The sequence below is a fragment of the Pan paniscus genome, chromosome 20, assembly GCF_029289425.2.
Source record: "Pan paniscus chromosome 20, NHGRI_mPanPan1-v2.0_pri, whole genome shotgun sequence".
Classification (NCBI taxonomy): domain Eukaryota; kingdom Metazoa; phylum Chordata; class Mammalia; order Primates; family Hominidae; genus Pan; species Pan paniscus.
Window position 1 is genome coordinate 33928310 of NC_073269.2, and position 22703 is coordinate 33951012.

The window sequence follows — 22703 nt, forward strand, 5'->3', positions numbered from 1 at the left end:
TCATGGACTTTTTCAGAAGCTTTAGGTTAGGGACGGCTATACAAGTCTCTTCCTGTCATGTTGTGCACAAACAATTTTATTTTTCCACATAGCTAACATTATATCATCAAATTTTCAAATATGTGGGAAAAAAACTTGAAAATGACTTTTGTGTAAGTTTTTTACATAACAATAGTTTTCTCCCAGTGAACTTCAAATCATGGAGAAAAAAAACAGATTTTTTAGCTATGTAATATTCTAGTGAGATGGCAGTATTATTAAAATGGATGATTCGGATTTCTGCTAAATCAGAAACTCCTAAATTATTTTTATACTAGATTCTAACCACTTTATTTGGAGGGAAGAAAAGGATCCTGGGTAGATAAATTTGTGAAATGCTGAGTTGGACAGTATTCACTAACAGGCTGATTAGTTTTTACTGTACCACTGTGCACTTTGATTTTGTAAAAGCAAGGGATAGAGTGGATTGTGATTTGCCCACTAAACCCCTTTTTAAAAAGTAGAACAGTTACTAATATGTGATTTGGAAGATATTGCCTTAATTATTACTCTGAGTGGATCTTCATCTAGTTTCTTACAAGATTACTTAAGATAAGTGGGTTGAGATGGACAGTGCTGAGGAGTGTCATAGGTTTTTATTGTTTTCCCTTATTACAACTTTTATTATATGATGACAAAGTTTGTTTAATAAAAATTCAAGAATATTATTTTTAGTCTTGCCTAAATGGATTATCTCACTTTGGTGCAAGGTGGACTGTAAACAGACCTACCTTGACATACATAGGGCCAACATTTTTTAGAAGAAGGTCTAAGTAAGATCTGTTTCAAAAGCATTCTTGATGAAGTCCCAAATGAATCATGTGTTGGAAAGAAGTGAGATTTTAGCTTTGGAAATGGAGGGCAAAAGTTAAAAATCATTTTCTGACATGAAAGTGTCCTTATAGATTAGAGCATTGAACATTTTATGCAGTCCGCTTAAATCTGCCATGATGAATTGCCCCTGAATAAATCGCAGATAAGTAAATGAATTAGCCATGTTATTTTCTGAGGGATAGTGGCCAAAAAACAGCTCTTTATTTTAGCATGTTTGATATATTGAGCTCGTGTCTGACAGTAATTTCCCACAGCATCAGTTGCTGCTTGAGCCTATTCCTAAAATGTGCTGCGAATATCAGTAGAGAGGCAAGTGATTATATTTTTATTTGATAAGTAGAAGTGGTAGATGCAGGAGGCAGATGAGGGGGAGGGTGTCCGGAGAATCTGTTACCTGCCTGTGCACTGGGAGAATGGGGTGGGGTCACGGGAAGTTTGCATCTTGTGCAGTGGGGAGGAGCCTGGCCTCTTCAGCTTGTGTGTGGTGGCCTGGTATTCAGTCTGTGAGTTGGGAGCCCGCTGGAAGGATCCCCTCTCGCTTTTCTGAGATTTTTTGTTCCTTTTTGCCAAATAAATTCTGTTCTACTCACCCTTCAATGTGTCCTTGAGCCTAATCTTTCTTGGTCGTGTGACAAGAACCTGGTTTTAGCTGAACTAAGGAGCAGAGTTTTGCAGCAGAAGGAGCAGGGCATGTATATGACTCCTCTTTTGCATTAGATTATTTAGTTTTAGTCTCTTTGAAAGTCCTTGACATAGCCCAGTTTTATTCCATATGTATACAGAGAGGCTATAATTTTGCATTCCCAAGTAGAATTATTATATTTTTGCCTTTATTTCCTTCATATTTATTACTAGAAACTTTTTTCAGGACTATTTAAAGTGATTGAAATGAATGTGTAGCTACTTTAAAAATCATTTTTTCTATTCGCATAAATTATCACATTTTTTTTTCTCTGTAGATAGAGCTTTGGAGCCAAACCCTTCTGATGATCCAAGGGCAAGCACAATCTTCTTGCAAAAATCTCAAACATATGGTGAGACGACACTGTTTTTTCCACCAAGAAGACGACTGAAAACTCTCTGTCATAATGAGTGTATTATAGAAAGTATTTAGAGAAACTTACATTGGTTTAAAATTTTCAACTTTTCATATATTCACTTGTCCTATTTTAATGTGTGAAATACTTCTCTTTAGTTGTTACTGTGTGAGTGAAAACATGTAAACTTTCTGTTTATACATTTTGCTACCTTTTGGCAACACCATTTGTCATGTGATTTAAGAGTAGTCATAGATTTATCTTTATTCATAATTTTTTATTCATATTTTTTGTCTTTCGCCCTTTTTTCCCTTGCTCCAAAAAGTTCATTTTAATGATGAATGATAGAATTTAGGCTTCAGCTTGGTCTTTATTTAAACAAATAAAAAAACCATTTGTTCATCAATGGGGATTGAATTTGTGATTTCAGCCTCCTCTTATACAGTGCTTTAACCATATAAGCTTATCACATTCAAGTTTATGCTACTCAAAACTTTTAAGCTATTAAACTTTTCCTGTTAATGTAATATAAATTTAAACATCCAGTACTCCTGCTTATATTTTAAATGTTATGTTAAATCCTAGTTTATTTGATTAAAAAGCCATATACAACCAAGTTTTTTAGTTGATTTCAACAGCAAGAATATAAATGAGGGTTCTATAATAATATTTGAAGTAATGCAGCACAATAAAATTTGGGTTTCTAATTGTGCTTTTATGGTTTGTGTGGATTTTGCCTGCCTTAAGTCAGTCATCTCTGGTCAGGACTGGTGTTTGTCCATTTTTGCATTGCTATAAAGAAATACCTGAGTCTGGGTAATTTATTTTTTAAAAAAGTTTAATTGGGTCCTAGTTCTGCAGGCTTTATGAACATAGCTTCAACACCTGCTTCTGCTGAGGGCCTCAGCAAGCTTACAATCATAATGGAAGGCAAAGGGAGAGCAGGTGGTTTCACATGAGAGAGGGAGCAAGAGAGAGGGGAAGGGGGAAGGTGCCACACTCTTAACTAGCTCTTATGTAAATTACCAGAATGAGAATTTGCTCATTATTGTGAGGATGGCACCAAGCCATTCATAAGGAATCCACCACCATTACCCCAAAACCTCCCAGGAGGCCCTGTCTCCAACATTGGGGGTCACATTCTCATATGACATCTGGAGGGGGGCGAAATATCTAAACCATATCAGAATTGTATTTATCAGTTCCTTCCAGAGCCATGGGCTTCTCACAGAGTGTGTGGAAGCACTGAAGGCTATTTCCTGTCCCTCAAGTCTTCAGTGGTAGGAATGTTTGCTTTTAAGGCCTTCCAGCATCAAAGGAGGAGGCAGTGTAGGAAACAAAGCATGGCCCAAGTCCCTCTTGGAGCTTTTATTATTCTGGCCTTTGTTAGAAAAAAATAATGATTTTGTTTGCTGCAGATACTATGTCCAATTAAGTTTGCATACTCATTTTAAAATTTAAATGTAAGATAGGTTACTTTCCAGTTGTGCAAAGACACATTTTTTTGTTAGTGACATATTAGTAGATGACCAACAAGTGGTTTGAGATGCTTACAGGGATTCTGGTGCATCTACAGATTTGTACCTTGCCAGGAACTAGTTCTTAGAGCTGCTAGCTCTTAGATTCTAGTAATTAAAGTAAGCCATGTGTAAATGCAGAGTGAGAAAATACCAATGAATCATGGCTCATATATGCAACAGTTGTTAAACTTATTTATTAGCTAAATTTCTCATCTGGCTTAATTTGTTATGCCCCTTTTTTTGTACATGAGCATTCTTTCATTTGACTGTAATAGAATAGATGATAGATGATAGATAGATAGATAGATTGACAGATAGATAGATAGATATTTTTTTTACCCCGAGATGGAGTCTTGCTCTGTCGCCCACAGCTCGAGTGCAATGGTGCGGTCTTGGCTCACTGCAACCTCCGCCTCCTGGTTCAAGTAATTCTCCTGCCTCAGCCTCTCAAGTAGCTGGGATAACAGGCGCATGCCACCATGCCTGGTTATGAATGTAATAGAATATCTGTTAGGACAAAAAGTAAAGCCAAGTTTTTAGATTTTACTTTATAAGATTTATTAGGCCCTATAATTTAAGTTATAAATAGTTGGAAATTATTTTTAAATGGAATTTTGTCTCATTTACATAGAGATAATCAATCAGATATTAGCAACTATTTTATTTTATATTTGTATCAGAACTGATTTTTTTTATTCTTAGTTCAAGAAAAGAGAAAGAGCAACCACATGAACCATGTAAGTAAATAGTCACAAAGTTAAGAAATTCATAGTTTGAAGGAAAATATGTCTATCTTGATTCCTTAAAAATAAAATGAGGACCCAGTGCTATTAGCATGGAACTCTCTTTGTGGACTTTGTAAATCTCTTCTATCTTTCCAAGTATCAGATTTATGCAGAAAAGTCTTTAGCTTGGTGTGTCCACCTTTTAAAGGATCTGACATGCAAGTTAAATTTTAAGAATGTGGTTGGTATAAAGATCTTTATTTAATCTTAAAATAAATCAAACAACAAAATTAGAATAACTAAGTTAATTTTCCACACTGTCTATTGACTTTCTGGTATAGCAGGTAAAAGCACAGCTTTCTGGGTATACCATGACATTATTTTTTTCCCACTGCTTTGTCCAATTGTAGCACATTTTTATTAAATCAGTAATATTTACATGATTCTGCTTATGCCAGTATTATTTACTGCTAAGTCATACGGTGTTTCAGCTGTGCATCTTCATTATGTATCCTTCATTCCTTTAAACAGTTCTGGCATCTGAGCACTTCTTCACTTCTCCCAGATAATCCTTTTCCTGGCCTATGTTAGTTTACCCAGCCAAGTGCAGTAAGTAGCCGTTGGCTGGTCTCTCTGCTTTCACATCCTGTAATTTTTAGCATAGAATTAATTGTCTGACTGTATTCATTTGCCTGTCTCTAACAGTTATTCTTACCCCAAGTGTTGTAACATTTGTCACATGCATATCAAAAATATTCATCAGCTCAAATACATCTGTTTTATATTTCTCTTGGGGCAATTTTCCTTGGCCTTTTGTAATCCTAGTTCAGTGTAGAGTGGCTTTCCTAGATGTGCTACATGCTTGTTTTTCTAAGCTATCTCTTGAAAGTCTTCTGAGATCTCACTTAACTGCCCTCTTCTGTGAGATTCCCTGAGTCCTAGATTCTGTGTTTCCTTCTGCCTTGTTATCTTCTCTAGTTGTACTAGAGCACATTTTCCTGGGAAAGGGCACATGGGAACATGTTTAGAGACCCAGCCAGTCTTAAAACCCTTCTTCTTTGATATAGTATAAAATTTTAGGTTGAAAACAACTAAAATGCATACTAATAGAAATAACTCAATTTATAACAATGTAGTTAGAATTAATACCAAGTTAATTTCAGTAGTATATAAAATCTTGCTTCTAAATAGCTCTGTTCTCTATCCTCTTCTTTGTGTTATTGTTATACAAATTACTTCTGAATACACTATTAGCCAAAAAAAAAAAAATTTAGGTTGACACTAAATGTTCCGGTTCTAAAGGTATTTTGTAATTGTGTTCTCATTATAGTATTGTTTTTTAATCTGTTGCCATTGTGTGATACATTATTTGTAACCGGGTTTTACATATCTCTAGAAGCTTTTTAGGACCTTCTTTCTCTCTGGGATTCTGAAATTTTGTAATGCAGCTTGGTGTGGGGATCTTTTCCCTTTATTGGGGCTACTAAGTCTTCAGATTATCTCTTCTAGAGAATTTCTTTTCTTCTCTATTTTCTCTGTTAATTTTTTCTGATATTCTTGTTATTCAGATGCTGGGCTGCTTAGACTCCTGTATCCACATTGGTTTTTAATCCCCCCACCCCCTCCTATTTTCCAGTTTGTCTTTTCATTCTACTTCTTGGATATTTTTTACTTTATAGTTTAATATTTCTCATGTTTCTCTTGTTGAGGGTATTTTTTTAAAGTTTTGCTCCAAAATTTTTACTGGTCCCATGAATTATTTTTTCCTGTTGTTTTGATCTCTCTTGAATGGTGTTCCTTGGCTTTCACTGGAAGCAGGACTTCTGTTCACTAAGGAGACTCACTGTGAGGTTTTGGAAATGAAGCCAGCATTTCATCTGGGGGACTTCAGTGTATTATCTGGGGATCTTTACTCTGGGACCATTCCATTCCTTCTGAGAAGGCTCTCCCAATTTTCTGCCTGGAATGTAAAAGCATGGCTACTTGCTTTCCAGAAGCAGAGGTGGAGTTCTGCTTCTTGCTGTACAGTTTTTTTTCCATCTCTCAGGTTTTAGCTATGGTATCTCTGAGCCCAGAAATTTCAGGTTTTATATATCCAGAGAACACACATTTAAATTCCTTGTAAGATGCAAGGACAGGTGGACTTGGGGATCTAACCATAGATTTTCAACTGACCTCGCTGGCTTTTATTTTATGCTTCACCCTACTTTCAGAGGTGCCATTTCTCTCTAAGTTGAAGTCTGCCTTGGGTTCTGGAAGACAAACTGGCTTGCTTGTTTCTGTTCCAGTCACTTCTTGTAGGCACCAAAGTTGTGCTACCATGCCAGTTACCACTCCATTATCTACTTTTTATAATTCAGCATGTATTAAAAATCATCAGTGTCAATCTTCCCTATTGGTCCTGCATATAACTTGAGTTATATTAGTAATTCTAATGAAATTTCAGGAGAGAGGGAATAAATTTATGGTCAATCTATTATATTTAAAACAAATTTATGACCTATATTTAAAGTGTAAATTATAATTTAATTTCAATATAATTAATATTAATCCAGAGAATTTTACTTATATATTTATAATAAACTTATTACACTTTTCTACCGGGGCCTTTTTAAATTTTCTTTTTATTTCTGAGACAAGGTCTCACTCTATCATTCAGGCTGGAGTGCAGTGGTACAATCTTACCTCACTGCAATCTCCACGTCCCAGGTTCAAGCGATTCTCCCACCTCAGCCTCCTGAGTAACTGGGATTACAGGCGCCCACCACTGTACCCGGCTAAATTTTAGTAGAGACAGGGTTTCACCATGTTGACCAGGCAGGTCTCAAACTCCTGACCTCAAGTGATCTGCCTGCCTTGGTCTCTCAAAGTGCTGGGATTATAGGTGTGAACCACTGTGGCCAGCCCTTGTTTAGTATTCCTATTCAAATTTTATACCCTGCCATATTGTTCCATTACTTCACACTATAAATGGAGCTGTTTTCATTAATGCCCAAAGTGTTAGAAGTATTAAATTAAAATGTGTTCATTTTTAGCGTGGTCAACATAGCAAGACTGCATCACTACAAAAACATTAAAAAACAAATTAGCCAGGCATGGTGGCATGTCCCTGTTGTCTCACCTACTCAGCAGGTTAAGGCAGAGGATTACTTGAGCCCAGGAGTTTGAGGCTGCTGTTAGCTCTGATTGTGCCATTGCACTCCGGCCTGGGCAGCAAAGTGAGACACTGTCTCAAAAAAAAAGTTAATTCTTTGAAAAATACCTAAAATTTGTCCTCCCAAAAAGGAGAGAGACAGAAGTAAACTTTAGAATTTTCAATGGGCTAAAACAAAAGGCAGCAGGTACAATGAAAAAAAGTCAGTATAGGAGTTCAACAGATACTGGACCTTTGATGGTAATGTTTTGGTTTTGGCTTACTAAACTATGAGGTATGATGATTTTCTAGTCTTCATTATTCAACCTTAAGAATACTAAGTAACACCTTCCATTTTGTGTTAAAGTTTGTAAAATTTTATATTCTTGGTATTTATGCTGACTGAATGAAGATAATTTGTTCCTTTCTAGTTTTGACTACCTGAAATAATACCTATAAATGGTAAATTGTTACTGTATTTGATATAATTAAATATAGTAAGATTTATCTTCCAAATTGGAACTGATTTAATTAATTGTTAAGCACTTGTTGAACTTTTAAACTTGTCCAAAATTCTGTGCTCAGCATCTCCAGGTAGAGAAGAAAGGACTCTCCCTTCCTTGGAAAGACCTACTTTCTTATGAGGGGAATACTCTGTAAGAATTGGTATCATGTGACAAGTTGTGAATTAGACTGACTAGTTTACAAAAATGGAAATATTTTGTGGTGTGGTTGCTGGCAAAGGAATCCCAGAGGGTAAATGGGGTCAAGTTTGCTGGGACAAAGAAAAATAATCCTAGGCAGAGAGCAGCAGGAAACTGTGTGGCAGGAAAATGCCTATGCGCAGGTCGAATGACTTGTAGAATAAAATGAATCAACTTTGGAAATGAATGGAAAGTATTCTCCGAGAGTCTCATTTGAGTGATGTCCTGGCAGTCTTATTGAAACATGAAGTGAAAGTTAAATTCGTAGAGTTGTCTTTGTTATCTGTTTTCAGGATGTGAGAGAATATTAAAGTGATAGTCTTTTTATCTTCTATGTAAGAAAACAGGACTAGAGAATGCTATGGCTTTCTCTGTTGTTGGTTATGGAGCAGCCCTGGCACACAGAGCCCCTGAATCTAAAACACTTGTTTTGTCCCACTGTCTCCTGGAATATTACATTTAGGATTAGTAACTTAGTAATGTAGCATTAGTCTTCATTCATTGCAATAAAATGCTCTTGTGCCAATATTATTTAATGCATTACAGCTTATTGCAGTAAGTAAATAATAGAAAATCTCAGCTGCTTTATATTGCTTTAAAAACACTGACATCTTAAACATTTCTCATTTATAAAGAAGGGGAATTCACAATAGACGCTTGCCAGGTCTGATGATAGGTACCATATTAAGGGCAGCCTTTTATAACCCATTTCTCAAACATCCTCTATTGAATTTAAGAGCCTCCAATGGGTTTCCCATGCAGTGCACGTAAGTCCACACTCAGTTCACTAAGTGTAAGAAGTACCTTAGTACTTTGTCATTTGACATTTTAACCAATGGGAAAAAATACACTTTATAGGTTTAACTTACTGTGATGTTTTCTTCTATTTCCCTTCCCCTTCAGGTATCTACTAAGCATTTTACTAAAAAGTACAGCTCGTGTTCAACCATATACCTAGATGACAGCACAGCCAGCCAGCTCATCTTACAATCATAGTAAAATCGTGAGTACAACTATGATGTCAAGGGACACAGCCCCTTATTCTAAGATCATCCTAGCCATCCTCGGTTATTTCAGCCGTTTGATTGTCCTTTTGGGCAATCAGTTTAAGAAACTGGTGTCAACTATATATTGATTTCTGATTCTATATATTAGTTTTCAAAAAAATACTAATTTTCAGTTTCTCCTTTAACTTTAGACTTCACGTTGGAAGGGAAAATTAGTTAGCAAATAATCAATCCCTGGAAAAGTACAGTTATTTATTTGATGCTTTTATGCCTTATGACAATGTTGAATACAATGAGTAAGATAGGTGTCCTTTATAGGATGTTTTCCCCCCAAAAAAAGGTTTCTTATGAGTCACAGGCCTAAACCAATCAATGTGTACTAGTTTTGACATTAATCTTGGAAGAAGGAACAATTTTTTCTCTACTGGCACCGTAGTGTATCTGCATTTGACTTCCCTTCATTTTGCATGAACACCTCATAGGGCACAAGTGAAGATGCACTTTTAGAACAACCTAAGACGAGCCTTTCAAGTTTATTTTAAAAGCAACAACAACAACACCAGCTCTGTTGGGGTTATCTAGAGAACATCATTATCATCTGCTTGGATTATGAGCGTTTAATTTTTGGAACACAGTTTTAGAACACAGTTTGGAAAGTGCTAATTTAGAATATTAATGTCTTTATCTTTCATTGTACTTCTTTTTCTTCACAAGAGGATGGTTGTCAGTTTTACTTTTCATTCTATAAACATAGCTAGCTTATAAACAATTTTGTTTCTAATGCACTAGCTTTCCTAGCCAAACCAATTGTCAGTAACTTCTATTTTAATTAAAAGTAGGAAGTTTACACTCATGATAATGTCACTTTTCTATCTCACCTCTAACAGTGGTTGAGATAAAATTGTGTTTCAGCAAAAACTTGACTCAAACTCTGTCTAAAGTCTTAAGTTTTGTGACCTATTAAGTAATCCCTAAATTTCTGTATTCAGCCAAGTCTCTAAACCCTTGGGAAAAAAAATTACTGTACTTTGGCTAGAGTCCCTGGCTTCTATTCAAAAGATTGTAATATGTTAGTATACAATTCAAAAGTAGTTTTAAAGATTAATCTTGCTCAAACAAGTATTCATAAAGTTTATGTTTTTTTCCTCCATCATTCTAATTTTTAGAATTCTACGTTTGGAAGTGTAGTAAGTTTTAATTTTCTGTCAGCAAGTTTGAGAAATTATCACTTGGTATATTCACTATTGGTAACACAAAGGTTTATTGAGCAAATTAATAGGGCAAAATTGGTTTATGAACAGATTTTGGAAAATGTTTTATATAGGTGAGTAGAGCATTGTTCTCAATGGAATGCATGGACCACATTTGATTACTTACGCAAGTTTTCTTAAAATATATGTCTGCAATCACATGCCTCTTCCTACCTCCACCTCTCCTTCAACTCTAGGCACTCAGAAGCCTTTTAAGAAAATAGGGATGGATGTGAGGCATTCTTATATGGATAAAAGCATCTCAGAAGATTCTGCTTTGAACCCCAACCCAATCATTCGGAAACGCTGCTGTACATTGGAATCACTTGGGAAATTTTAACAACCACCCTGATGTTCAAAGTTATACACAATGCTAATTAAATCAAAATGTCTCATGTTAAAAAGAAGGCAGTTTTTAAAGCTCTTCAGGTGATTCCAATGTGCAGCAAAGTTTGAGAGCTACTGCCTGATTTGAATTTAGGACAACAAGCTGCTCCTATTTGGTGGGACCTTGGGCAAGTCAATTTTAAACATTCTTTTTCTTATCTGTAAAATGGTGTTGGATTCAATGTCATTTAGATCATTGGTCCTTTTCAGCAGGTAACTTCACATTGTGTGATCTTAAAATTATTTTAGAGATTAAAAACTTCTTGAAGCACTATAGACATAGCCATCTTAGATACTAATGTTACAGGCTTTTAAAAACATGCTAATATTATATAGACCTATTGTTAAATTCAGATTTGCCTTCCTTCAATTATTTGAGCCTCATTTTAGATGCTGTGGGCACATGGAAAAACATAACTTATGTTTCCTAATACACAGTGTCTGTAGACAACTTAAGAATACAGTAACATATATCTGAAGAGTTTTACTTGTTCATAAATATTTCATTTAAACTAATTGAAAGTACCTGCCCTTAATATTATACTGTGTAGTGTTATGCTGCATTATCATTAGCACTGCTTATTTTCAGAAAGCTATCACTGATTTTGTGTGTACCTAGGTTTACTAACATGAATTATGCAAAAGTTATTGTAAATGATTTAATTTGGTATAAAACACTTTTATCATTAATTTTTAGGAAATAATAAAACACGGATGGGTAGGAGATAGTTAATTAAATCAACTAAAGTGCAGGGCCTAACAACTTAAAAAAAAACACTACTGTATGTCTTAAATTTAAGCATATGTACACACAGGTATAAATTGCATGGGATGAAAGGTTTTGTGGGTAGAAGAGCATCTAACAGGGAAATATGTTATTATTTATATATTATAATCATCAACAGAAACATGTCTTCTAACAGTATATTGCCTAGCATTTTGATCCTCGTATTTTTTTTAAAAGACAAAAAACTAAAACAAGAATATAGTGCCCTAATGGTACTGTTCTGAAGTAGAAGATTTGAATTTCAGGGCCACTGGGATAATTTCTTCCTCCCCCCTTTTAAAAAAAAGTTTTTAGGCCCAACAAATGATAAAATCCATTGTTATGATTTTTTCTCTTTCCGTAGTGTGGCCTTAGCAATATATTATCACATGAAGAAAAGGTGAGCTCTTTTAAAACCTTTCTTGTTATTCCAACTCATTACTTTTTATAATATCAATCTCAGTGTTAGTTCATAGCTATAGACACCATAAGCTGTATTGTGCCTACTGAAATATTGAAGCATATTATTTGTGTTCTCTTTCACCCTTGAGACTCTTTAAGTCCTAACTTATTGAGAATCCCAAAGAATCTGTGTTTATATACTGTGTAAGAAATTAAAATTGAGATTTTTAAAAAATCTGCTTCTGGCTTGGATTTTACTACCTCAGCACTATTGATACTTTGAGCTGTTGTGAGGAAATAAATGCTTTGTTGGTGCGTTACAGGAAGTTTAGCAGCATTGATGGCCTTTACCCACTAGATGTCAGTAGTAAGCAATAACCCAGGTTGTGACAACAAAAATATTTTCTGAAAACTGTATCGTTAACATAAATAGCATTTTTTAAAGAAAAATAACTTCTCTACAATAAAAAAAGTGTGTCATGCATTGATATTATTGCAAACCTCTAAAGTTTGGCATAATAGAAGACAGATGGATTCCCTTCACAATATTTTTAGAGAAGCAATAAGATGATCAAGCTTTTTGCAAATATATAGTTACTAAAAGGTGTATCTTTAATGCTTTTAGATAATTGTGAGTGTTCTTTAATACTACCTCAAAACTCCCCTGTAACTAGTTTCTTAGTTACAGGGGAATTTTGCATATCAATACATTTATTCCATCAATACTCACTGATTTTTCTTGTGCAGTAAATGGGTCTTTCCCCCATGCTTGCTTGTATAATAGTATGCATTGGTTATTTGGGAAATAATGGTTTATGTTTTGTTGTGTCAAAAACTCACTTTTGTTAGTATCACCATGTCTTATTAAGAGCTCTTTAAGTATTGAGAAGCTGTCGAGTTTACGGTAGGAGTGTGTTTTCCAAAGTTCTGGGTTTTAGCCTGAAAGCTTGACTATTATCATTGAGAACAGTTATTCTCTTTTTTTGTTTAACTTTTATATTAAGTTCATGGGTATATGTGCAGGTTTGTTACATAGGTGAACTTGTGTCATGGGGATTTGTTGTACATATTATTTCTTTGCCCGGGTATTAAGCCTAGTACCCATTAGTTATTTTTTCTGATTCTCTTCCTCTTCTCACCTTCTACCCTCCAAAAGATTTCAGTGTGTGTTGTTCTCCTCTATGTGTTAATGTGTTCCCATCATTTAGCTCTCACTTACCAATGAGAACATGTGATATTTGGTTTTCTATTCTTGTGTTAGTTTGCTAAGGATGATGGCCTCCAGCTCCATTCATATTCCTGCAAAGGACATGATCTTGTTCTTTTTATGACTGCATAGTATTCCATGGTATATATGTACCACATTTTCTCTATACAGTCTAACATTGATGGGCATTTATGTTGATTTCATATCTTTGCTTTTGTGAATAGTGCTACAGTAAGCCTATGTGTGCGTGTGACTTTATAATAGAATGATTTATATTCTTTTAGGTATATAGCCAGTAATGGGATTGGTCAGTTGAATGGTAATTCTGTCTGTAGGTCTTTGGGGAATCTCCAGACTGTCTTCCACAATGGTTGAACTAATTTACACTTTCACCAATAGGGGAACACTTATTTTTCATTGATGTAAAAGGCTTACTTTATTCATTTTTGAGAATGATAGTCAGTTGTACTTTTAAATAAAAACAATATTTTATTTAAAAAAGTGATTATTCAGTTTACATTTAAATCATTGTTTCTTTTTCTTAACACAACCATACTGCAGTAAGAAGAAGTGCTTCTTGTTAACTTTCCACTTATTCAGAGTATTAAATAGGAAGGCAAAGATTTAATAATACCATTAATTTTTACTGCTTCATCAAAGACATTCTTAACTAAATCAGGCTCTCTTTTTTAACTGTAAGGGGCTGTGGAGAATAGAATGACTTCTAGTGTAATTTGATCACCTTGATTTATGCTGAGAAACCTTGATTTATGCTGAAAAACCAGCTATTTCACCCACTTTTGCTTTTATAAAATCATGGCAAGTGTCACAGTGAGAAAGCAGGCAATGCCTTCATATCCTTTTAAAAACTATTTTAATTTATTTTTTATTTTTAATCAGCTTTCTCAGGCTGAAATAGTATTTTTATCAGAACAGTTTTGACTGCTTGGGCCTCATGAAAAATGACCTGCATAGTATTCCATGGTATATATGTACCACATTTTTTATACAGTCTAATATTGATGGGCATTTATGTTGATTCCATATCTCAGGCTGAAATAGTATTTTTATCAGAACAGTTTTGACTGCTTGGGCCTCATGAAAAATGGTCTAGGGGATCTCCAGAGGTCCACAGAGCACATTGCAAGAACCACTGGTTTATTAAACAGGCAAAATGTATTAGTTGTATTAACCTCTTAAGTTCATCAAAGACTGGCCTGTTTGAAAATAAAAAGACAGATTAAGTTTTTAATTCAAACTACTTAAAATAAATAAATATATCATGAGAATCTAATACAGAGAAAATGATGATAAAGAGAATAATTATACTATTATCAGTAATTGATAGTCATTATTATATTATTATTAATACTTTTTAATTAGTAATTATTAAGAGAAAAAGACTAGGGAATCTGAATCTCATTCACATTTATTTATTTATTTTATTTTATTTTATTTATTTTTTATTTTTTTTGAGACGGAGTCTCTCTCTGTCACCCAGGCTGGAGTGCAGTGGCACTATCTTGGCTCACTGCAACCTCCGCCTCCTGGGTTCAAGCGATTCTCCTGTCTCAGCCTCCTGAGTAGCTGGGACTACAGGCATGTGCCATCATGCCCAGCCAATTTTTTTTTTTTTTTTTGTATTTGTTGTAGAGACGGTGTTTCACTATGTTGGCTAGGATGGTCTCGATCTCCTGACCTCATGAGCTGCCTGCCTTGGCCTCCCAAAGTGCTGGAATTACAGGCATGAGCCGCTGCGCCCGGCCATATTCACATTTACTAAAGTTCTAAAGACTTTATTGCCCATTACTACTGCTTTCTAAAACATTCTTGTGTTCCAATGTCAGGTTAGAGGACTGAAAATACAACAGGTTCGTTACCATGGCCTGTTAGGGAGGGTCAGTACTTACTGGCAATTCTGACTTGTTACTGTAATAAAAGACTTCACAGGACTTGATGTGCTGAGTAAGAAGAGTCCAGGAGACCCTCTGAAGGTCAGGCTCCAGGAGAAGGATTTGTAAAACAGTTTGCCTTGGTGAAGCAAAACAGCAAAACACACAGGAGGCATTATTTTACTAAACAGATATGTTTAGTAAATATATTAATCATTTCTGAATTAATTTCTTAAATGCACATTTTTACTTTATAGAGATGCAGATAAATCCCTCGATATGTTTGACGAGCAATTACATCCACTCACTGTATCACTTTTATTGAGGCCGTATTTTTCTCATAGACTTGTGTTTGTTTCACACTGAAGTCAAAGACATTTTTAAGTATTCTTCCCCATGCCATGTTGCATCTAATCGTCTTATTTAAGAAGTGTTATAAAAAGGATGTGCTGGAATAAGAAATGACCTGCAGCTCTGGTTAATTAGTGAGCTAATGAGAGTAAATATATAATCCAAATAACAGAAAATGTATCTTTTAAAAAGATAATTGTCAGTAGCATCAAACAATATACATTTTTGTAAATGCCTTTAACACATATACATGATTTCTGTGAATAGAAATAAAAAACAATGTAAATTTAAATAAATGGTGTACAAATTAAAAGTGTACTTCCTCAGGTACATAATAGCCACATGTGGCTAGTGACCGTTGTATTGAATAGTGCAACCTTAGAGCCTTATGGCTACAGAAAACTAAATGTGTTTTTTCAAAGTTTGTTGCAGAGGAGAATGAATTATTGTCAGTAAGTAAGACTTTAAAGCCTAAAAGTAGTTTACATTTTTATAGAATTCTATGGGAAAAAGAGTAGAAAGGAACATAAAAATTTTCTGAGCTTGAGCCCATTTTTTTCACTGAATGTTGATGACTATTGAATCATTATAGTATCTTAAGATTCCACTGTTCGTATTTTAGAAACTAAAAGACATCTCCCCAATCCAAATTGTTCTAAGTGACACACAGGCACAAGTATGAATATTGCTGTCTTAAGAATACTTCATTTTTTTTTCCAACGGATACTTACATCACATCCTTTCTTCTTTCAGCAAGAAAAGATGCCAAAGGAATACTTTGAGTATGTTCCTGAACACAAGTTTATTTACAGATTTGTCCATGTTCTTTTTAAAGCCACAAACCTAACAGCTGAATTTGCAATAGTAACTTTGGTAAGATATTTCTTATTTATAAAGCATTTTTAGAAGTTGGTACTTGTACACAGGGTATGGTGCTGTTTTTAAATAAAAGTTGGCTTCTGGGCTGGGCGTGGTGGCTCACACCTGTAATTTCAACACTTTGCGGGGAGGCTGAGGCGGGTAGATCACCTGAGGTCAGGAGTTTGAAACCAGCCTGGCCAACATGGCGAAAACCCAACTCTACTAAAATTATAAAAATTAGCCAGGTGTGGTGGGGGATGCCTGTAATCCCAGCTAATCAGGAGGCTGAGGCAGGAGAATTGCTTGAATCCGGGAGGCAGAGGTTGCAATGAACCAAGATCTCCCCATTGCACTCCAGCCTGGGTGACACAGCAAAACTCTGCCTAAAAAATAAAATAAAAAAAAAAAGTTTGCTTCTGAAATTATTATACAAACTTTAGGAGAAACTTATGAAAGTAAAGTAAATACACACATTCGAGTTGAATCATCATTACAGCTTAAAATGTTGCCATTGCGTTTTTCATAATAGAACCATTGCTATTAAAAGCAGCGGGAGAGATTTCTGATGTCCCCCCCACACATCAGTGCATATGCAGTGTGCACACATGCAAGGCAGGCGGAGGTGTTGGGATGGGGAGCAGTAACAAAACCATCTGGTCCATGGGCGGAGACGGATTCCAGTGGAGCTCTGAGTTGAGTCCCAGGCTGCATTCCTCAGGCAGTTCTCATGCAGGTTGTGATTGACAGCTGCTGCCGTGTCGTCTTTGTTCCTTGGGCCATGAGTCTTAATCTACCCCTACTGATCACTTGTGCCTGCTTATGAAATTGCCCAGGAATGTGGTTCCAGTACACCTGGGACACAAGCTTTGCTCGTTAGTCTTCCAAGCCATAGCTGTTTCCTTACATTTACATCATCCCTACAGAATTCCTATTGTAAAAATGTTAATAATAAATTCTATTCAAATTGTTGAAATTGTTTTACCCCTCTTCACAGCCAACCTATAGAGGAAAGTCAACTGCATGGCTGGGAAGGAAAGAATACTTAGGTCAATACTTACTTATTTACCATTCAATTAGAGTTTAGGAGAGAAGGCTTCTGATGTGCCCTTGAGTCAAAGCCCTCAATGGGTGCTGGACCAGACACAGGCCTTTTCGAGGAGCTGCAAGTCATTTGGAACTCTTAGCACATGCTGGAGGGAAGCAGGAGTGGTGCTTCCAGATTTAGAGAGATAGATGATGCTGGGGGGAAAGCTGGATTGGAAAAGGGAGAGTTTTGTACTCAGGCTAAGCTAGATGTGCCTTTTAGATAGCAGAGTATAGCAGTGTCTAGTCATCATTTGGATATACAGGACTAGAGCATGAATTTGTGGTAGAGATGCAGAGTGAAGAGTAATAGCAGCTGTTCAAATGCAGAGTAAGTGTGTAGAATAAAATTGGACAAGCCAGGCATGGTGGGTTCATACTTTTAGTCCCAGCTACTTGGGAGGCTGAGCTGGGGGGGATTACTTGAGCCCAGTAGTTTGAGTCCAGCCTAGGCCACATGGTGAGAACCCATATCTTAAGAAAAGAAAAAATAAAGCCAGGTGTGGTGGTTCACCCTTGTAATCCCAGCACTGTGGGAGGCCACAACAAGAGGATTGCTTGAGCTTAGGAGTTCTAGAATAGCCTTGGCAATAAGGTGAGGCCCCATCTCTACAAAAAAAGAAAGAAATTAGCCAGCCATTATGGCACTTGCCTGTGGCCCCAGGTACATGGTAGACAGAGGCAGGGAGATTACTTGAGCCAGGAGGTGGAGACTGCAGTGAATCATGATCATGCCACAGCACTGCAGCTCGGGCAACAAAGTTAGACCCTGTCTTAAAAAAGATAAAGAAAATTGAGAGACGATAGGTCTGTAAGGACTTATAGTGAGTAAAGGACAGGCTCCCAAAGGAGTAGCTACTAGAATGGGAGGAGGAAAAGCAGGAAAGGATAATAAAAGAGTTAAAAGAGGCTGTGGTCACAGTGCTGAATGCTGCCGAGAAGTGACTCATTCCATAAACACTCACTGGATACTGACTCTGTGTCACTCTTCTAAGTGCTGGGGTAGGAGGGAGGACAGGTTGAACACAGTTCTTGCCTTTATGAGCTTATGTTCTAGTGAGACACAAGTAGTTTTTCAGGTAGTGTCAAATAGCAGGAAGAGGAAGCAGGATAAAGGGATTCAGAGTGTTGGGGTGCTCAGTACTTTAGATAGAATGATAAGGAAGAGTCTCTCTAGAGAGCCAACATTTGAACAGTGACCTGCCCAAAGCAACGAAGGGAAGGAGTGCTGGCATTACAGGCAGCAGAGACAGGAATGAGTTTCACATGTGTTCACAGAACAAACAGCAAGGTGACCAGTGTGGTCAGAGTGAGGAATAAGGGAAGCAGTGGAGATAAGGCCACACAGGCAGGGCCACAGCTCACAGGGCCTTTTGGCTTCAGGCCATAGGCCTGAAGATGTTAAGGTTTTATTCCATAAAACCTTCTTCCATAAAACATCTTCCATAGGAAGATGTTAAGGTTTTATTCCAGTTTGATAGGGGACTCATGTAGATCTTGAGCAGGGAAGTGAGTGCTGTTAATAAAGAGGTTATGGTGACTGCTTTGGGGAAAGTAGGCCATGGTTGGGAGGCAGATTGGAGGCAGAGAAGAGGGCTAAAAAGCAATTAGAGTGATACAGGTGAGCAATGAGAGATTGTGGCTCATAATCAACCCAGGCAGACTACCAGTGAAGGCAGACATAACAGGCATTGGAGACATTGCAGAAGGGTAACTCAAATGCAGGTATTTGGCCCCAGCAGCTAGGCAGATGGCAATGTCCTGTACAAGATTAGAAAAGGCTTGGGGAGTTGACTGTTGGGCTGGAGACTTCCAGTTTGTAAGTGTGAAGGCACCAGAAACCTAGGCAAGAGAAGTGTTGGAAGAGTAATGTCAGTGGGGCAGGCAGTGTACATTAAGGAGAGATGGAAGATGAGGAGCTGGCATGAGGGCATGGTGCTGTGAGCACCAATGAGATGACACAGCTGGAGGAGTAGTGGGGAGTGAGATGGGAACAAAGGAAACACAGTTAGATTGGGGAAAGTCGCTAGTAGAGAGGCACAAAATCTTCAAAAAGAGGCGATTGTAGGAACAGTGTTCTGCAAAAGTGGAATGGGATCAACTGCACTGAGAAAAGTTGGCATCAGTGGGGAAAACACTTCTACATCTGAGCTGATGATCATAACCTTCAGACAAGAAATAAACTCGTATAAAATAAACTTTTTCCCTTTGTTTTGACATAAAGAGTTCAGGTAGCTCGCAGACATACTCTTCTGCAGAGCACCCTCTGAGGTAACACCTCCTCACAGCTCACCTTTAATCTTTACTCAGCTGTTCACTTTGCCCAATTCTTTGTAAAGCAGATGTTTGATAAATGTAAACTATCAAACATGTGCTAATTCATGAGATTGTCTCACAAACTACTCGGCAGGCTTAGAGGAATCCCAGGGATGCAGAAACTGGCAGCTGCTTCCACCTTTAAACCAACAGAATTGACTAAGTTGCAGGATGTAAGAGAGAATAAATTTTCATGAAGTGATCATGAAGATGGGAAAATAGGGGCTGAGAGGAGGACCATTCTTTTATACACATGTGTTTTTTATCAAGCAACTGAATATTGAGAATGTTTTACAACCTCTGAGATCTGCACCTGCCATGCTGCTCTGCACAGCGGCCACTGGGAGGCTCTCTTGACCAGCAGTTTTTTAAGCTAGCACCACAAAAAGGGTTAGTTTTTGTGAAAAGGAGATTAACATTTGCTCACTATCACATGGGTTTTATATATTCAAGCTTGACATGCCTGTAGAATTTCTATCTACCTCCCAGCTAGGTATGAGACATTACATTTGGTAGGCACTTGAGTATTTCCTGAACAACTTCAATCCACACTGGTCCTTAGTGTGTGCTGCCTTTTATGAGTGTGAAGATGATGACACTGCCTCTCTTCATGGTGGCCTTGGCTGACATATGCAGGCATTCTTGTCACCGAAATTGGGCTGGAAATTCCCATAGGCAGAGTAGGCAGCAGAAGTATCTGACCTATGATTGTAATGTGGTCTCTTGCTTTGCCTGACCAAGTAAAGTATGTAGAGCATAAGAATAAAAGACACTTTCTGGTCAAAACCAGAAGAAATCTGTCATTCAAAAGAGTTCTTATCACAGCACTTAAAGTGAACTAAATCAAAGGCCAGTGCTCTATTTTGCAGATTTACATAGAAAGACTCAAGTTATGCGGAGATAGACCTTTGCCCGACCAACTGGAAGAGGATTGTCATGGGAGCCATTCTTCTCACCTCCAAAGTTTGGAAAGATGTGACTATATGGAATAGGGAACACTGCAGGCTCTTTGTGAACACTAGCATTGAAGGCATGTGAGTTTCTAAGGTTTTTGTGAACTTTCTAACCATTTTCATTACCTTATTTGCTCCCATAAATGTAACACTTTAAGACATATTTTTAAAGGCTACAGTGTGCAGATAAGGAAAACACATAAAACCACATACTTCTTTCTATCCAGCTTTAGTATAAAAGTTCATATCTTTTCACTGTTAATGACTAGGTCTTGGTGAGTTACTGTTTTGTAATAATCTGCTCTGCTCATACATGGAAAAGTATTTTTCTGGTGGTTTTTGGCAAATACTTCACAAGTGCACTACCAGAAAGAACAGCACGGTACAGTAAATATCTTTATGGCTTTTTAGAAGCTGTCTGTAAGTTCCAGTCTCTTTTTAAGGGACACATGACTGGCTGTTGAAATAATTGGCCACTCTTAAGGTCTAGGGCCTCTGGACTATGGAGAAGTTATAGCCTCAGCCTCAGTCACACATTGTGTATTTGCTTTTGCTGATGTTTTCTCACTGTTATTTAAATGTCTGGTTTTTTATAGAAATCTTGAGATGCAGAATAGCCACAGATCCCTGTGCCCTCCCCATTAGGAGTGTTGCATGTGTTTAGAAATTGGGTTGATGAGTTTGCAGCTCCAGTGTTTCCTTGAGGCAGTATGCAAAAAATTGCCCAGGCATCACACAATGCCCACCACACTCAAGAGGCTCCTGGGGCACTCATACAACCACAGCAGCAATCTGTGGGACTTGAGTTACCAAGGAGAGTGTGAGAAATCTTGCTGAGTCATGGGGTTGCTCATAGACGGTGCCAACATGATACTGAAACATGGGCTTCATGGGGGCTTTCTTCCAGTCTGGCCTTACGACTGTTGTAAAGGGAAGAGCCTTGGAACTTGTAAGCAGGGTGAGCTAGGGAGGCATTTCCACCAAACACTCTAGCAATGTCCACAGGACAGTGAGAATAGCTATGTGGGTGACACTTAAGAAAATATAAAGGAACACCTGTTGCTGTCATTGAGCAGCATATGAAGATCAATGTCATGACAGGCAGTGGCAAGAGTTTGTTTTTTTACATTTGCCCATTACTCCAGATAAGACTGCCATCCAGAATGTATGTGATCACAAAGGTGGAGCTCGATGGCTGATTAGAAGTCTCTGCCAATTGTTCTCCTCATAACAAATTGAGTAACTATCTAAATAAAAAACACCTTTATTAGAACTAAAAATAGCTAAATAATTATAGTACCTGGTTTAAACTTTGTATCACTGAAAAAGGCAGTGAACACAGTAGGAAAGACAGTCTTGAGTTGCTGATGCCAGCCCTCCCTTATGTCCTAGCATTGGCCATGTGACAAGAAGAGAATCTGCATGCTTGGGGAAGGGAGAGCACAGCAGTGTGAGACTTTGCATTGAACTCAGTGCTGCGTTGTCATAGCAGAAAGCAAAACTGGGCTAAACTCAGCCAGTGCCCACCCATGGATGGAACATTTCTAGCCCTAGCCTGAAGGGAATCACCCATCCCAGTGGCTGAAAACTGAGTTGTGGAAAGCCTCACTGCTGTGGGATAAAGTATTCTGGGGTCCTTAATAAACTTGAAAGACTGTCTAGGCCACAAGGACTGCAACTCTTAGGCAAGTCTGAGTGTTGTGCTGGGCTTGGAGCAGGTGTATTTGGGGGGCATGTGACCTAGAGAGACAGCAGATGGGGCAGCCCAGGGAGTGCTGTACCACCCCTCCTTCAACCCTAGGCAGTGTAGCTCACAGCTCTGACAGAGACCTCTTTCTTCTGCTTGAGAAGAGTAAAGAGTAAAGAGGACTTTGTCTTGCAACTTGGATACTAGCTCAGCCACAGTAGGAGAGGGCACTGGTCAGAGTTATGAGGCTCCCATTTTGGGTCCTAGCTTTTGGATAATACCTCTAGACAAACCCTGGGCCAGAAGGGAACCTGCTGTCTTGAAGGGAAGGAGTCAGTAAGGGCAGGATTCATCACTTTCTGACTAAAGAGCTCTTGGACCCTGAATAATCAGCAGTGGTAAGCAGGTAGTACATGTCATGGGTCTTTAGTGAGCCTCAGAGATCTGCTGGCTTCATGTGTGACCCAGCACATTCCAAACTGTGGTGGTTATGAGGAGAGACAACTTCTGCTTGAGAAAATCTGAGGGAAGAGTACAGAGGACTTTGTC

At 37.5% G+C, this 22703-nt stretch overlaps 1 protein-coding gene across 1 annotated transcript in view; it reads left to right on the forward strand.

Moving 5' to 3' along the window:
• Positions 1-22703, forward strand: part of LOC100989696 (cyclin-Y-like protein 2) — a 47963-nt gene that overhangs the window by 17519 nt on the left and 7741 nt on the right. The window contains 9 exon segments of the mRNA XM_008969296.3: positions 1833-1907; positions 4133-4167; positions 8896-8968; positions 8971-8995; positions 11767-11802; positions 15161-15212; positions 16008-16127; positions 20384-20400; positions 20402-20548. Of these exon segments, the coding sequence (XP_008967544.3) occupies positions 1833-1907; positions 4133-4167; positions 8896-8968; positions 8971-8995; positions 11767-11802; positions 15161-15212; positions 16008-16127; positions 20384-20400; positions 20402-20548 (580 nt within the window).